The sequence below is a fragment of the Embiotoca jacksoni genome, unplaced genomic scaffold (genome assembly GCF_022577435.1).
Source record: "Embiotoca jacksoni isolate LCO1_2020_lvr unplaced genomic scaffold, fEmbJac1.0.p SCAF_18, whole genome shotgun sequence".
In the NCBI taxonomy this organism is placed as follows: Eukaryota; Metazoa; Chordata; class Actinopteri; family Embiotocidae; genus Embiotoca; species Embiotoca jacksoni.
This window is the reverse complement of record NW_027185318.1, coordinates 6,519,712-6,536,481: the sequence shown is the minus strand read 5'-3', so window position 1 is coordinate 6,536,481 and position 16,770 is coordinate 6,519,712. Positions and strand designations below refer to the sequence as shown.

Below are 16,770 nucleotides of genomic sequence, written 5' to 3'. Positions count from 1 at the left end.
CGAGAAATTTATTTTCCAATTGAAGCACAGAATTGACCAGCAATTTCTATTTTACTGCAGGAAACGTATTGTTTTATTTCAAGGCAGGTTTCCAACGTTTACCTACATTTAATGTCCTTATGCAGGACTCAGGTTTTTGCTGAATTCATTTTCCTCCTGTTCTCAACTGGATTCGTCCCTGAATGTCTTTGTTCGCTGCTGTCTGAGGCAGCTGAATGGTTCGTTCTCTCACCAGACCAACATCGCATCTCACATCTATTCACTCGGTTTGACTGCAGTGACCTTGACTGCTGTGCGTTGGCTGAGATTATTTCTCTGCCCCTCAGCTTTGTGTTGAGAAAATGAATTTGAATTCCTTTTCAACTCTTTAATGAGACTCAGAGTGTATTTGGGTTGCAAAGATGTGCACATACAGTGTAGATAGTAATGTGTCTGTGACACTGAGTGGGAAAAACATGTTGATGTAATTTTATTCCGGATGGGATGAATTATATGTAATATTTTCACTGATTTCAGTTCAACTTTTTCTTATTTACTGAATTTTACTCTTGTTATCCCATAAAACAGAAGAACTGCAGCAAACTGACATTTTGAAACTTTTTATTTAATGCAGAATGTGCCACAAAGTATGAACACATTATAGTAACTTTACACAAATAAATAGTTGACAAGAAACAAAACAACATTCTGCTGTACATCCAGCAAACACCTTTTTTTCATCTTCTAACTGCTCATGTTATAATGTCAGTAAAATAACCATTTATCAGGTGAAAGCTCCTTAGTGAAGGTATTATACAAAAGTTCAGACTGGTTAAGAAATTAGCAGATCAGACTGATGTTGAAAACTGGTCTTTGTAGTTGTTTGCTGTGACTGAATCATGAAAATATTAATCTTAAAGCAAAATTGTAAATAGTTTTGGAGACTAAAGAACCAGATTTGTTAACCGATATTTCTAACTTGATACTAGAAAATGGAGCTAAAATCCAGTGTTTAAATTTATATTTTAATGATCCATAATGTGATGTAAAACCATTTTTATTTAAAGCCCTAACATCATTTAAAGAACTGCAACTCTCACAGTTTATCACAAATATTTTACACATCACAGTTTTGTTCAGACACAGAAAATGTCATGTCATGGTTTTTAACAGTACAAAGGCATGGCTACACTATAAAAGGCATCACAAAGCATTACTTCAGTCATGTTTCACGACACGTTGCAGTTCTTGGCAGCAGGAACGTGAATCTTTTTCCACCATAACAATCATCGGTTTGTATTTACACCCCAAAGTCCTCTCTCTGCTCATGCCAGGAGAGAGCTACATCCATGATGTTCAGATCTGCATTCGAGTTCATTAATCAGGTAGAAGTGATGTCCGGTGGTTCACAGGTGATTCATGAAATGACTTAGTGACTTTTAATTTCATTAGTTGGCAGATTTAGAAATTGATGAGTGAGAAGCGGCTTTAAGGAGTGCCCCATGTCCAATTTTTTTTTCTTGATGTTTTCAAGGTTCGAGTTCTAACAGCTGACTTCATATACATCCGTATCTGCCTTGGTCATTTCTGGACATGAGCGGCAGGCAGGGTAGACAGGTAGCTCTGGGCGGGATGGGCAGGTTGGGCACCTTGGCTGTTTGAAGCTGAACAGCAGAGCACTGCCTCCCAGCACCTGTAAACATGAACCCAGCCACCCAAAGTAGAGCGAGCCAGCTGGATGCAGGCTGAGGTGGGGGAACCTGGGGTTACTGATCCCTTGATTTGGACCCAAACCAAGTCTTCTCAGGTTGTGGGTGTACACCCCTAACGCTGTCAGGCTCAGCAGCCCAGCCATGACCACCAGGAGTCCTCCTGAGGCTGCCACACCTCTCAGAGGTAGATCTGTCCAGCACCGGACCCCGATACACGCCAGGACAATGCCGGTGCCGCAGAGGAACAAGGAGGTGAGCACCAAACCCTGTGCCAGACGAACTCGTGGGTCTCTCTGGTACGGACCAGCTACAGGCCAGCACTGCTTCAACTCAGAGTGCTCCACCTGCAGGCAGCTCTCCCACAGTCCATCAGAGCGCAGTAAGAGCAGAGCCTCCACTGACCCGGACCTGACCCCCATCCCTTGACCTTTAGTTCCCGACCGAAACAGAGAGCCTGGCGCCGCCACGCCCAGACGTGCCTGTCCCTCTCTCCACTGAGGGGTGATAGCAGCAGTGAAGACAAGGACCAGTCCCAAAGGAGAAAAGACAATCCCCATCACCATGGAAGCTGGAGTGTGCATCATTAGTGGTATAACTCTGATTCACCAGGGAAACTCTCAAGACATGTACCTAATTAATTTTCAGTAAAAACAAAACCCCAAAAAACAGCACCATTGATTTCCAAAAGATAGAAGCTGTTACTCCCGGCAGTGTTGCTGCTTGTTGGTCAGAGATCAGTGTGGTGGGACTCTTCTGAAAAATAAGACAATACGATTATCATGATGTTGAGGATAAAATCCTCCCTTTGTTCACATAAAACAAAATCCATTCACGTCTCTCAAATATCTCAACTTTTCATTTAATTGTCTGCAAAAAACAAAATGGAGAATATAATTCAACGGTGTAAAAATCAGCTTGTAGAGAAAGCAAAGAGAGTCAACACAATGAAAGTTTAATATCTTAATAAATCATCCAGTACCTCTTCACTGACACCCTCCTATCTCTCAGCTGCAGACTCCTCATTCTGATTGCCTGACGGAAAGAGAAAGATTCAGGTGGAGAGTGAGGTAGGGCGCGTCAGGTCAGAGTGATGGAAAGAGAGACAGAGATACAACAGAGGCGTGAAGTGGAGCAGAGACAAGCGCACGAGCAGCTGGAGAAATCAGAAGGACGTTTGATTTCGCTGCTCCTGTGCTGGACAGGAAAAATAAAAGAAGCTGAACGGTTGATGCCTGTCTCTGTTGCTAGGATACAATAACCTGGCCAGTCTCAACGTGACAGTGTATGTGTGTAGCTCTATTTATTACAAGACCTAGTTAGATGTCTTTTTATGCAATACCTGATTGTCTTTTGCATACAGATGTTGGTGTACTTCAGTTCAACTGTGTGTGTGTGTGGGGGGGGGGGGGGGGGGGGGGGGGGGGGGCCTGTTTTTTTTTGAATGTCTGATAGTTGATGCTCAGCTATGACCTTGGATCAATTCAGTTTTGTTAGCAATTATGTCAGGACAATGTTTGAATGCAGAGCGAGTCTGTTTCCAGCGTCTCACCCGGAGGAGAGAAAGAATGTCCTCGGGGAAAGGGGACAAGACAACCTGAAGACCTTAGTGAGTCATTCAGTTACACAAGCAGCTGCAATCAATATACATCTCTGCCAAACAAACACCCTAAACAGAGATATTATGATGACATCCCTGTGGGAAGGTGGACACCTGGGGACATTGTGGCCAACACTTACAGAAAAAGGGAATAATAAAGGCATCTCTTCATGGGAAGTATGAAGAGGAAAAATGATTACAGCGAGTAAAATCTGTTTATGCATTTACAGGAGCACCTGACTAATCTTTAAAAACAAGTTGTTAAAAATGATAAATCTGTCCAATGAGTGAGTGTCTGTTGATTTTTGGTAAAAAAAAACTAATAAAACATAATAATTCAAAGTGGGACATTTTTAAGTGAAAAGTAATCAAATATTAAATGGTGAATTTTTTTTATGAAAGTTCTGATTGTTTTGATTAGTTTCATGTTCATCACCTGAATCCACTGAAGAGAAGACTGCTTACTTGCAATGATTTCAGTATTTTAAACTGTTTCTTGAGTTACTTATTAATTAAATAGATTTTTTTAAATGTATGAAAATGTGTTGCATATCTTGCACTGGCAAGACATACAATACTGTGCAAAAGTTAAAGGCACTTTAGATTTTTTTAATCTTATCAACAGTGCAACGGCATTAGGAAGGCACCTGATCGGTTTCATATCATTTTCTCTGCTTAGTGCACTGTCCATGAATTTAATTGTCATTATTCATTGCATTATTTTGGAAATCATCCTGACTTTTACTGCAGGCTTGCTGTATGGATAATGGTGATGAATAATGTTGACTTATAAGCCAAATATCAGCTTTTTTGGTGCATTACAAAGGTCAGGGCTCCACATAACTTACAGGAGGATATTGAGCAAACATGAGACATATTTGTAAATCTAAATTACCTATGATTAATGGGAATACATTCCCTCGGAAATGTCACTGAAGAGCTGATGACATTTAGCTTGAGAAGACTAACCAATCTCCTTTATCTCGTTTATTCGAATTGGGAATTTAATTTTAAAAGGACAGACAAGATCAGTCGAAGAATACAAGAAAACAAATTACCAAACTCTGCCAGAATGTACAAGAACGGAATAAACCAATATTCAGATTAGAAATTTGCTATGAGAATGCATAGATGTTGATGAGATGGAAGTGAGTGTAGTGTTGCCTCATAAACACATACCCGTAGACATGTGTCATCTTTATTTAAAATCATTTCCTGGTTTGCTACTTTATGACATAATGGAAAAGAGAGAAGAGGACAGACACGAGGATCAGATATCTGATCTGGCTGTCAGGACATCATTCAAAAGTCTCACCAAGGTATTGAATATGTTTTTGTACACAAGTATCAATTGTTACTATTGTTACAGTAAGATTTTTACTGGTTGTTCTGTAGAATTTTTTTTAAGTCAGTATTTTATTTTGAAATTTGAGTTCAAATTTGAGCTTTTTGCATCCTCAAAACATTATTTAGATCAATAAAAAAATGCACCTGCCAAATTAATTGAGCATTGTCTACCACTGTAATGATTTAAATGCAGTGACTTCCCAGCACGCTTGATTTGTTTTGATGCCAAAACGACTCGAGCAAAGGTACGAAAACATCTGCAGAGAAGCTCTTGAAAATGATGAGTATGCTGTACATTATTCATTATTTCTCCCATAAGGGCACATTTGAATGCAGATATAAACACATGTACACACACACACACACACACACACACACACACACACACACACACACACACACACACAGATACAGTCCATGAAGTCTCAGTCACTTACCATTCAGGAGGTGTTGTGTGTATCGCTGCAGATCCCTGACTGCCTCCCTGCCTCTCGTCTGAATGGCTAACATGTTTCCCTCTTTGGCAGCAGATGGTGCAGCCAGCTCTTCATTATTCTTGCTCCCTCTTTCTTCTCATCTATCCCTGCTTAAATAGTTTCCCCGTCTGCCTCCTCATTTTCTCTGTCTTCATTTCTCTGTCCTTGCGTGTGTCCCCCTTATCATCCTGCTGCTTCCACCGTCTGTCTTCTCCTCTGCCTCTCTGGCTCACTTTCTCTCCGCGTTGTGCCTCTCTCGTTGACTTACTGAAGGATATCTGTTATTTCTAGGACGGAGTGCCTCCCTGCTTTTCCCTGTCAGTGTCACCAAATAGGGAAAAGCAGTGAGCTTGTGATGCGTATTTAGGATCACAAAGAAATGATAGAAAACCAAGATGGGATTTGTTTTCTTTTTGTGTGTATATGAACACCTCTCCCTCCCTAAACACACAAACACACACATACTGTTCCATAATTTACAGAAAATGAGACTGGACCTCTCTCATCTAGATGAGCCCTGTGCCTTTGTTTCATCTGTGGAGGAGGCTGATTGAGCAATCAGCTGTTTCCACTTTTCCAATATGCCCTTCACCTTAAAAGGCTAATTGTAGTTGTGCACACCTACACAAGAAGCATCTCCTAACCTAATCATGTGAATAATAATCAAGACGGACACAAAAACTGTTTTGCATTTTGTTTATTTTCGTAAAAAAAAAGGGAGCAACGTACAACTAATATAACCAGGACTGGCATGGTATAATAATGAAATAATAGAGGCATACATGTTCGCTTTGAAATGATGCGTAACGTATAAGAAAAAAAACAAGTTTTTACACAGACATACATGTGCATATTATGAAAATCCCCTGGCTAGCTCCAGGGTTTAGAGAGTTTGTGTTTCCAGAAAAACTCTGTGGTTAGTCCACACCTTTGGGCTAATTGATGGACAATACTAACTCTTGTGTGGTTTTACAGATGGAAATGTCTGACTTTTGGTTCTGAATGCAGCCCGGTGTCGGGCCATCTTAGTCGTGAAACTAACAGGAACCTACAGGAAGATACTCTTGGCAGTGAAAAAAAAACATGATTAGCAAGTTGTGGGGAAGAAAATGCACCATTGGCTTTTGAAGAAGAAATGATGAGTGCATACATTGAAAGCAGCGAGAAGAGCAACCTTTAAAAAAATGCTGAAAATATGCCATACACAAATCATATTTTAAAAATTGAATAACAATTTGTGGAAAATGGATTGCGACATATATATGGCAAGTTCATAAAACACTGTCATATTAAAATCTATTTACATTATGTACAGGCTGTTTAACATAAATGATCTTAGGTTACAATATTAAATTCAAAGAACGTAATCAACTGGGGTGAGTGGTATTTACAAAAATCAAGAAAAGGTTTCACTTTTAAAAAAAATTAAATCATAAAAACTGGAGACTTCCATTCAGACCAGTTTGTCTTCTTGGTTTTGGTAGTCCACAGCTTACATTGTCTCTGATTGGGGCAGTGCTTTTAGAGATGGTTTAAACTGGCAGCTGGGTTTGTTCATCCTTCAGTGGAGCAGGTGGCTCACTTGTTCTCATACTTCAACGAGAGTGACCTGGAACTGTCCGGTGGCCATCTCGGCCATCTCGATGAGGAAGGCTGACTGGTTGGTGTAGTGTTCAATGATGTTGTCGTCCATATTGACAAAAATCCTGAAGGGAAGACGAGCACAAAGCAAAAGGTTACTCCAGGGGAAGTAGAGAAAGATCTGAGAAAAACATTTTGTGCCACGTTGTGCTCTAATTTCCACCCGTGTGTGACATAAACAACAGGTTACCAGGGTTCTCGGCTGGGTTAAAGACAACATGCCATTTGTTATGAGGAAGCTCCTCGTGAAAAAAATATAGTGGCAGTATATCTCCTGCATCAGTAGGGGTAATAAATCAGGTCACTGTTTTCCTCCTCCTCAACACTAACACTAACCTAGTCTTTAATGACTGAGCTAACCATTGGCTCATGCATTCTGCCTGTAGGGACAGGGCTGATTGAAGACAAGAGAAAAAAGAGGAGGGAGGGAACAGCAGCGAGAATGTAACCCAACCTGTTAACTTAGCTGCTCTCCCTGCAGTGATAGCTGCCAGCAAGCCAGCAGGAAAAAAAGAGAAAAAAAAAAAAATCCCCTTAAGGTGTTTCAGCTTGGGTCACGAGGCCTCAAGAAACACCGTCTGATCTCCCCCTTTATTGTACATGAAGTGGCCAGTTTGAAAATCTTTGACTAAGTGAGCTACAGCAAAAACTTCATGTGTTTTTAGATAGAAATTAAAACTATTTGGAAGTTCTACTAATGAGTACTTGTACCTTTTTTTTTAATTGGAGATAAAGTTTTGGCTGAATTTCAGGAGCAGGACCACGCCTCAACCACTCCCCCACTTTCAGCCACACTCCTATAAATATCCACCCACTCTAAACCTCAGCCTGTTTGCGTTTTCCGCATCCCGCCCTCCCTCCCTCTTGTTAAACCGTTTCACTTATGGTTATCATTTTTCATAGCCTTTATCCTTCCGTCCCACAGGGAGATCTCGGGGATCTGCAAGGCCCGGGAGTCGCAGTGGATCTTCAACTAAGCCTTCCCCCAAACCACGAAACTCTCACCCTGGCTTAATCTCCCTCAATCAATAAAGGTTCGCCCTCGGCCGAGGCAGGGTCCTAGCTAGTGAAAGCCAGCATGCTGTAAAAGCTCCTAAACTACAATCATTATTTTACAAGTAGATCTGTGTGAATCATCAGTGATCAAGAAAGGTGAACTCGTCATTACCACTGGAGTGCCAGCACAGTTTTAATCAGTGTTTTTAATCAAAAGCACCCAAATTCATGACAAGAGAAGAGCACCTCTCAGGAACTCATATGACCTTTGACAATATTCAACGGACATACATGGGATATTTTGACTGGTCCTAACTTGACTGACGATTTTTAGCCACAAGAAGCGTCAGAAGTCTTTATCAAATCTCTTTCAATGTGACTTCCTGATGTTCTAATGAGATGTTGTTATGCAAACATAAATACGCACAACAATCACCAATGATTCATCTCCTTGTGAAATGTTTTCATACTCTCTCAGTCATGTCTTTCTTTCTTTTGGAGGAGCTGCAATTAACACATTCCAGAAGGCAGAGCTGACAAACCTACCGACCCGGTCTGTCAACGTGAGCTTCCCTGAAGGAGGATGAGATTAAAACCACCAGCTAAGCCCTGAATTTATGCACATCATCTGTGACAGATGGACAGTTGTACAATAGCAGTGCATTAGACATATGAAAGAAACAATAGGATGCTCACCCTCTCTTGCATTTTTTGTAGATTTTCCCAATGGTTTCTTTTTGCATACCGTACTTTTCTGAAATCTGAGAAAGGAAAGGAATACGAGATGACAGTTAGCGTGAACTCTGCTGAAAGAAATACGATATACTTCAGGGATAAAAATGCTCTGACAAGTACGGAAGAAGACAGAGGTGAAAGGCGCTGTTGATCCCCACCTCGGAAACCAGATCTGATAAATCAGGAGTATGTTCAAGAGTGTCTTTAAAGTAATCATGTGATACTTACAGCCTCTTGTAGGCCTGACAGTGTCGGCGAGCTGAGCATGAGAGCATCGAACACCTCATCGGTGCCTGTCCTCACGTATAGGAGAACTAGTGGAAAATGAGAAAAGAGAAAACATTTAGCATCGAAGAGGACAAAAGCTCATTGGCTCGTTAGTGATGACTTGTAGTTTTATTTCTACCTCTTTGTGAGTCCTCTCTGCGGGCTTGTTTGCTGGGTGGAGAGCTGTTCTGGTCTCTGTCTGGGTACAACCTCTTCATAGAACTCCTAGCAGCACAAAACCAACAATCACATGAGAGGAAGGCAGCCACTGTGTGTCTGTTTGACAAGAACTGACTGTGATGGCCGACTTTTAACATCGCCTTGTGTTTACTATCTATGCTTACCTTTCGTTGTCGTCCATGGGAGTTGCCTAGAGAGATGGAGAAACAGAGAGGAGATCTGATTAGACACAGCACCACTGATAAAGGCATTGCTTAATGTCCCCTTTCCCACCGCTGCCTGTCAGAAAAAAGGAATGTTATCACTTTCAGCCAGCATTTCCCATAACCTCTAACAGTACTGTATAAGTGTGGACACTGATGGAGAAACACAGATAGGAACATCTTACGCTTAATCATACAGTGCAATCAGAGATGTCTTCAGCCATTCAATGCATTGTCTTCAGTTTTCAGTGTGGTAAATCAGGACTCGTTTTATCTTAAAAAAAAATGTCTAAATGGAAAGACATCTTCCACATCAACAGTCTCTTTTTATGATGCAGTGTCTCTTTACCTCCATATATACTGTCTCTCACACACATACCCATCTAGACTGTGGGAAAAGTGGCCTGTCTGAACAGCACTCACCGCACTGTTATTGCAAGTGTGTCTGAGTGAAAGAATCAGATAATATGAGGGTGGCATGCTGTGTGTCAGGTGAGTCCTGTTGCACCAGAGGGGTGTGTGTGTGTGTGTGTGTGTGTGTGTGTGTGTGTGTGTGTGTGTGTGTGTGTGTGTGTGTGTGTGTGTGTGTGTGTGTGTGTGTGTGTGTGTGTGTGTGTGTGTGTGTGTGTGTGTGTGTGTGTGTGTGTGTGTGTGTGTGTGCGCCCCGATAGTTGAATCCGCAGGGTCTGTAGCTGTAGCGGCTTGTATTTGTGCCTGGTTTCGACTCCAATTAGCTCATCTGATCTCAAGTCTGTGTTTAGCCTCACTTTCACTGGCATCATTGTTAACCCCACCCCTTCCCACTTTTCCCACTGCATACTTTCCCACAGTTTTTTTTCCTGCCTTTGCTCGTGCCTGTCCTGTTGCCTGCAGGGATCGGGAGTGTGAGGAGAGGAGAGGAGAGGAGAGGAGAGGAGAGGAGAGGAGAGGAGAGGAGAGGAGAGGGGAGGGGAGGGGAGGAGAGGAGAGGAGAGGAGAGGAGAGGAGAGGAGAGGAGAGGAGAAGACCTACCATGCGCTGTAAACTGGAGAGGTGCGTATCTGGGATGAAGAGGACTGGCTGGGTGATGTGATCATCCAGGGTATGGAAGAAGGTGCACTCAGTGCCGACGGAGCTGCTCACTAAAGACTTGTTAGCTGGAAACAAAGCAGGAAGACGAACGATATCAGATTGGATTCTCTTGGATTGTGTATTTATAGGATCTTAAGAAAGGTGCTGTTAATTTGCAGTACTCACTGTTCGCATCGTTAACGGTCTTTACCCTCCTCTTGGATCTCTTCCTCTCCTCATCTCTCATCTTCCTCTCTGCACCCTGAAAGCACATCAGCACACGGTTACATCAATTACTCCACAAGTACGTTTTATTTTCTTTGTGTTAGAAGAGAAACCGAGTAAAGCGAAGTACCTTATCACAAAAAATCTTGACCTGACAAGCAGCTCTGTGTATCAGCTGGTTGTGTCCTGAGCTGAAGTCGTACGTGTCGATCTGCAGGTTGAGAGGCAGACCTTTCACTCCTTTCTGAGAGGAGAAGTCTGTGCTCAGGGAGTTGATCCCAATGTACACCTGGAGCGAAAGAAAAAGGGGGTGTGTAAATAAATCATGTTGGCGTCAGGTCTTTGACACTTGACATCCTTTATGTCATTAATTCATCATGACAGCTTTTAAAGATATATGCCAATGAAAACAAATTAAGAATCTGGTGGCATGTTTCTGGATTGAGCCTCTGTTTGATATAAATATAGATGATGATTGTTTGTTGTTGAACACCTGCTGCTTTTTCTATCTTTACTTATTCCTTCTGTCCTCCAATTTAGTGAATGTGCCCCCTCTTCCTGCTTATCTCCTTCTGCAGCAGGTTTGATGGCCCCACCCAAGCGCCGTGGCTTTTTCGCCTGCAGTGGTGACAAGAGCCTCGGAGCTAAACACATTTCTGGGATTCCTCCCCTCCCTCGACAGCCACTCCTTCTCTCTCCACCTACCTGTTCTACCTTTCCTCTCTTTTCCTCTCAAAGATCCACCTGTTCTGTTACTTCTCATTCAAGGAAACTGTCCGTACAGCGTCAGTGTTATATAAAAATATCTGTGCTTTCTTGTGTGATAGCCACCTTGGCCTCTTCACTGGGGTTCCACACAAAAGAGAGAGCGTTGAAGGCCACTTCTTCTATGTTGCTGATGCCGCTGAAAACTTCTTTGTAGTCCGCTATTTAAAAAGAAAAGAAAAGAAAAAGATAATGATTGTCTTATTTATCTTAAGACAGCATTACAGAAAAAAACGTACATGTTGGTGTATTGTGTTGATGTGCATTTTTGTTCGCGAAGAACATACCAATGTCAATGACCCTCTGCTTGACGGTTGGCTGGCGTGCGTGCCAGTGATTCCAGAACCGCAGCTGCATTTCTGGGTTCTTGTCATTCTCAAACACAGCCATCACCACCGTCTGGAGTGGAGAAAAGAAAGGTGACAGAAAAGGAAAAAAATTATCTTCCTTTGTTGGGCTGCCTACATTTACAAGAATGACCAAGTCTCCTCTAAAGGTTCATTCATCACTCCAAATCCGTCTTTTCTCCCAATTTGTCATCAGTTATTTGCAGTGAGCTTGCATGTGTTTGTGAATATTCTTATCCTCTGATTCGTTTGACAAAGACAAGGCCTGTGAACTGCACCACACCTTCCCCCCCTTCCTTGTCCACTCCTCTTTTTTTTCCCACTGTGCTTGTGTCAGATCAGACAAACGCAGCAGAGCTGAGCTCTGCTGCACTCTGGCCTCATTACACTGCCGTAGAAATAAATTATACAGGGCAGGACGCTATCATTTAAATGGTACCAGCCCAGTGCGCAGGGTGTCAGCAGGGTATTAGTCACTGGAGGAGCTGGCTCCAAGGGAGGGACAGATATGGGAAGGGTTGGCTTGGTGGCACGCAAATAATTTATGTATTATTGGGCCCATCAAAAAAAAGCCTGAAGGGAAGGATGCAACAATAGTAACCAATTACATAAATACTCGCCCCCAAAAAACAAATTAAGAGTATAACATGAAACAACAAGTAGTCACGACGATGTGTCACCATGGCTCACCTTGACTTTGGTCGCCTTGAGGCAGGCACTACTGTCCACCCCCTGGAGAGTGATGGGGTAGAATTGGCCCTTATTCAGGTACACCAGGGGCAGCTCACTGGACTTGTAAGGGGAAGCTACAGGAGCTCCAAGGGAAAACTGGAAGTCACTCCTGAATCTATCGGCGGGGGAGTTGGTGTAGGAGCCGGAGTACACAGGGCTGGAGTGGTTTTCAGGGAAGGGATCGCTGTAGGGAAGAGTCTGACAATAGACAGGAGGATCTGTGTTAGTGAAGGAAGGATGGAGAAGCCCAGAGACGGACCAGCTGCACAGGAAACAGCTCAGCTTTCAAATAATGACACTAAGCTCACCTCAGCGTTGGGGTCAGGGAAGGCTCCGTTCTCTGGCCACTTCTGCAGCAGGGAGTCAAAGATGTTGTTGAGGTCCTGCTTGTCGTAAGTGTCTGCCACAACACTGGTCAGGGTGGCGTATGTGTCTGAGGTGTTGGGAACAGAAGTGGGCAGGGAGCTGTTCTGCTTAGATCCCAGAATTTCCTGTGGATGGGAGGTGGGAATGGAGAGACTCTTCATGACGCTGTTGGATGTCTCCAACGAAACAAGCTCATTGGTGCTGGTCAGACACCTGGCAGAATGAGAAAATGCAAAAAGATAAATGGAAAATCCACCGTTGTGACATCATCATAACTCAGGTATTAACAGAACAAGGACACAACCTTAACACAATTGACTGCGTGTCTTAGACCACAACAGAAGCCTGAAGGAAGCCTGTGCAAACAGACAATAGTCAGGAAAGGCACTTCTTGTGTGTCAGCACACAGTGCTACTGCGAGGGGAACTCACAGAGACACAGGGTGGGAACTATTTGTCTCTTAATCCAACTTATTTTCTTCCCCCGTGTTTGAGTTTCTCTTAAAAATTCTGTGCCCCAACAATGGCCTTTCCTCACCCTCCTAAAGACAAGGAGGACAGAAGGAGCAAAAATGACCATCTGTCTTCCTGTTGTGAAATAGGAGGAGATGATGATAGAGAAAGGATAGATGAATAGGAGAAGTGACTCTGTTTGACTGGAGGATTACCTATTCGTGTTTACGACCTCCTAAAGCCCTGCCTTTCTCTTTCTGTATTATTACTCCAATAAATTAAATTAAGTGACGGTGGTAAATAATTTTAATTTAATCTCTAAATCATACAGCGTGTTGTGAAAATGATTGCAGTGATGATTGAGCAAGGTATTTCCTGTGCATTCTGCTTAGTAGAAATGTGTATGAAATATGGCTGTAATTTGTGTGCAAGGACAATCATGAACACACAAACATAACTGATTAGTGATCAGCTGCAGCAGCTCTGTTAGCAGACGTACCTCTCTGGTTTGCAGACGTTGTCGGTGCGGTTGCAGGCCATGATTTTCTGCCCTTTCTGACTCTGGAAGAAAAGAAAACAATATGATCAGGGGAAGAAAGTTAAAATCAATCTTGATGTTAAAAGTTTTGTCGGTTTTATTTTTCAGTTATTTTTTGCATTATCTACCTTGCACTGTTCATAAAGCATCGTCAGGGTTGCCAGGTCGTCCCCTGGGTGAAGTCTGGGTCTGGAGTGATTCGGGTCAGAGGCAGTGCTCTCCGGGTAGGACCAGGAGTCCATGATGTAGTTATTGTAATGGTTATAGGTGAAGTTCTCGCTCTGAAAGACCAGTCCCACAGTCCTACAGCAGGGAATAGAGAGTTCAGAGTGAATTAAAAAATAAGGTTAAGAAAAGTCTATTATAAATATGTATCACTATCATAATTATCAATGCTGCTATCAATGCTCTGTCAAACAACATTTTTCAAATATGCCTTGTTGGAAACATTTATTCCCCTGTTGGAACACAGAGTAAGCTGGAGGTTAGGTATAGCAGTCCCTGAGCCTCGGGGCACTGCACATACTTGCCCCTCAGCATGAAGGGTTTCGATTGCAAAACCACAGAGCTGAGTAACATCCCTCAGAGATGCTGGTGTCAAGAAGTTTTAAAAAAGCCAAGGGCCACCCATAAACATGCACGTACACCTACACTGTGTTTTGTGGTTTCCAGTGTTGTGAAAGGAGAAGAAACTACATTCCTGAATCCTGTATAAACTCTCTTCTTTGCACAGATCTCAAAAGAGATGACAAGATTTTCTTACTTAGTAAACAGACACCCACAACCGTCACTCAGGTGAGCTCTGGTTTTCCATTTCATTTGTTGGGGGAAAAAAAAAGAGTCTGCGATTCAGAGGATTGGATTTGTTTGGAGAGACTCACAGTGACATTGGATTGTAAATATCAGGTTTGCCAGGGTAAGCCCTCTTTGGAGTTTGCCTGAAGTAATTAATGAACAAACAGCCACAGTTTGGCCTGGATAAACAGCTAATCAAATGTGCTGACAGGAGGGAAAGACCACAGGTGTTCACAGCCACAGCAGAACCAAAGCTCGGGGAGAAATCCCACAATTTCTCACATATATTAATAGAAGAAACTCGTATTTTCTTTCAGCACTTGGAGAAATAGAAATGCTGCATTTGAGCATGGAAAACTGTGCATTTAATCTTGCTTTGACACCAGATTATAGCTTCAATGCTTGCTTCCTTAATATTTCAACCACATTACAAACTCTAAAATAAACTCATACACCTGCTCAAAGATGCACCTGCCTCTCACGCAGCAGCATCAGACAATCCATACGTTTTTCTCCCACTAAAACCAGCTGAGAGCATTTGATTTTACACAGACATAGAGGAGAGGGTGGGCTTGTGTCTAGGGTTTCTCCATTATGTAATTCAATGCATTACATGCTTGTCATTGCCCCCTGTCTCTGTCTAACATCTCAAGAGGAGATTCTTATTTCCCGGTCTCCCTTTGTGCTTCGTGGCCCCTAGGTTAGTGACAACACAAGCCGAAACAGACCCACGATAACCACAGACCCAAATGTGTGTGTGTGTGTCTGTGTGTGTGTGTTAAAACTATCCATATCAATTTCCCCTGTAAAACACCTCGTGTTAAAAACAGGGATTTTTCACATGGAGGTCCCATTGCAAAAAGGAAGAATGGGGATGGGGTTTGTGTTCCCCAGACTGTAATCCTAAATGACGCATTTAGTTTAGTACGCCAGGTCTAAACCAAAAAGTTATTTCCGTGTGAAGAAAAGCCCATTTTGGAAAAAAAATAATCCTGATAAATCACACATTTTTAGCAACAACAGTAAGAAAAAAAATCCTTGAAAAACTTACTCAGTCTCTTTGGTCATGTCTCCAGTCCAAGTCGGCCTGAATAGGTTCCTTAAATTTCAACTCTTTGCTGTTCGTATGCGCTTCCTTCTTTCTGTGTGAGTTTAGCAAAGACGAGCAGTAACACACAGATGAGTCAAGTGTTGTGATTCCCTCTGAACAGGGCCCAGATGTATTTCATGTCAGCACAGAGTTTCCCTCTCTCCTCTGATTGGCTGAGAGCTCTGAAACAGGTGTCTGATAGGACAGGTGTAGGATCATTAACTCTTTCCAGGCTGGAGGGATTCCAGACATGTATGAGTGTGTGCAACCAAAGGATCACTTTGCATAACAATCAGAGGCAAGGGGGGTTTGAATTTCATAATGGTATGGGATAAAAGAGTGAGATTAAGGGTCCGAAGGTGTGAAATGTTTGGTAATGGCCAGGATCCCGGCTTTAACATGGTAATAGATGAGCATTATCATGTTTAACTCCCCAAAAAGTATCTCCATGTCATACATTGGTTTTGTTATTTATGCTTTCTGGGAATCAGAACAAACAGATGCTGGGGGCACTTGGTTTCAGGGAAGCTCATTTAAAATGTATATGTGTCAGCCAAATTAAAGTGGAAAAATGTAGTACATTCAGGACGTAAGCAGAAACACATTTAATTGTAAATAATGAATAGTATTTTTTTGCTTTTTAGTCAGTACATTTGAATTGTCACAGAAAACTAAAATAATACTAAAATGATGAACAAAACACACAAAAGAAAAGAAGAACTATCAGCAGGCTTAAATGAAAAATCCGAGAGCAGTGAGGTCTGAATGTCACTCCAAGATATTATCTTCCACCCACACACTGGTAATGGATTGTATTGTATGTAGCTGTCTATCTGTTTGTTTGTGTGTGTGTGTGTGTGTGCGCGCACGCGCGTGTGTGCGTGTGTGTGTGTGTGTGTGTGTGTGTGTGTGTGTGTGTGTATGTGTGTGTGTGTGTGCGTGTGTGTGTGTGCGTGTGTGTGTGTGTGTGTGTGTGTGTGTGTGTGTGTGTGTGTGTGTGTGTGTGTGTGTGTGTGTGTATGTGTGTGTGTGTGTGCGTGTGTGTGTGTGCGTGTGTGTGTGTGTGTGCGTGTGTGTGTGTGCGTGTGTGCGTGTGTGTGTGTGTGAGCACATCTTGTTGCTGACACCTGAGGGAATCTGGCATGGTAGCACACAAGGGTGCGTGCTGTACAGCTTGCCCACACACTATTGCACACCCTTACAGATTAAAAGACCAACACACACACACACACACACACACACACACACGCACACACGCACGCACGCACACACACACA

The 16,770-nt window shown here is 42.6% G+C and overlaps 2 protein-coding genes across 4 annotated transcripts; both read right to left on the bottom strand.

Moving 5' to 3' along the window:
• Positions 1-583: 583 nt before the first annotated feature.
• cldn23l (claudin 23-like) lies at positions 584-5,456 on the bottom strand. 3 transcript variants are annotated; one of them, XM_069152410.1, is made up of 4 exons: positions 5,073-5,456; positions 4,468-4,514; positions 2,671-2,723; positions 584-2,444 (listed from the first exon to the last, which is right to left on the bottom strand). In XM_069152410.1, exon 4 carries the CDS (start codon positions 2,273-2,275, stop codon positions 1,523-1,525), a length of 753 nt encoding a protein of 250 aa, XP_069008511.1. In that variant the 5' UTR covers positions 2,276-2,444; positions 2,671-2,723; positions 4,468-4,514; positions 5,073-5,456; the 3' UTR covers positions 584-1,522. The 3 variants fall into 3 exon arrangements, with proteins under 3 accessions (XP_069008511.1, XP_069008510.1, XP_069008512.1); XM_069152409.1 differs by lacking the exon at positions 4,468-4,514; XM_069152411.1 differs by lacking the exon at positions 4,468-4,514 and having other exon boundaries at positions 584-2,441.
• Positions 5,457-5,793: 337 nt separating this feature from the next.
• On the bottom strand, positions 5,794-15,581 carry grhl3 (grainyhead-like transcription factor 3). The gene is made up of 15 exons (XM_069152404.1): positions 15,455-15,581; positions 13,737-13,911; positions 13,570-13,631; positions 12,561-12,831; positions 12,211-12,450; positions 11,461-11,572; positions 11,240-11,334; positions 10,539-10,697; positions 10,370-10,445; positions 10,145-10,269; positions 9,095-9,120; positions 8,890-8,975; positions 8,712-8,797; positions 8,445-8,509; positions 5,794-6,817 (listed from the first exon to the last, which is right to left on the bottom strand). The coding sequence occupies exons 1-15, from the start codon at positions 15,469-15,471 to the stop codon at positions 6,700-6,702; spliced, it is 1,713 nt and encodes a 570-aa protein (XP_069008505.1). The 5' UTR covers positions 15,472-15,581; the 3' UTR covers positions 5,794-6,699.
• Between the last annotated feature and the right edge of the window lie 1,189 nt (positions 15,582-16,770).

Bases quoted from the DNA above. Each gene is read 5' to 3' on its own strand.
- cldn23l (XM_069152410.1), bottom strand. From the start codon at position 2,275: ATGATGCACACTCCAGCTTCCATGGTGATGGGGATTGTCTTTTCTCCT.
- grhl3 (XM_069152404.1), bottom strand. The intron at 13,632-13,736 runs GTAGATAATGCA...CTTTTCTTCCAG, and splicing joins TGCTTTATGAACAGTGCAAG to AGTCAGAAAGGGCAGAAAAT. The intron at 12,832-13,569 runs GTACGTCTGCTA...TCATTCTGCCAG, and splicing joins AACGTCTGCAAACCAGAGAG to GTGTCTGACCAGCACCAATG.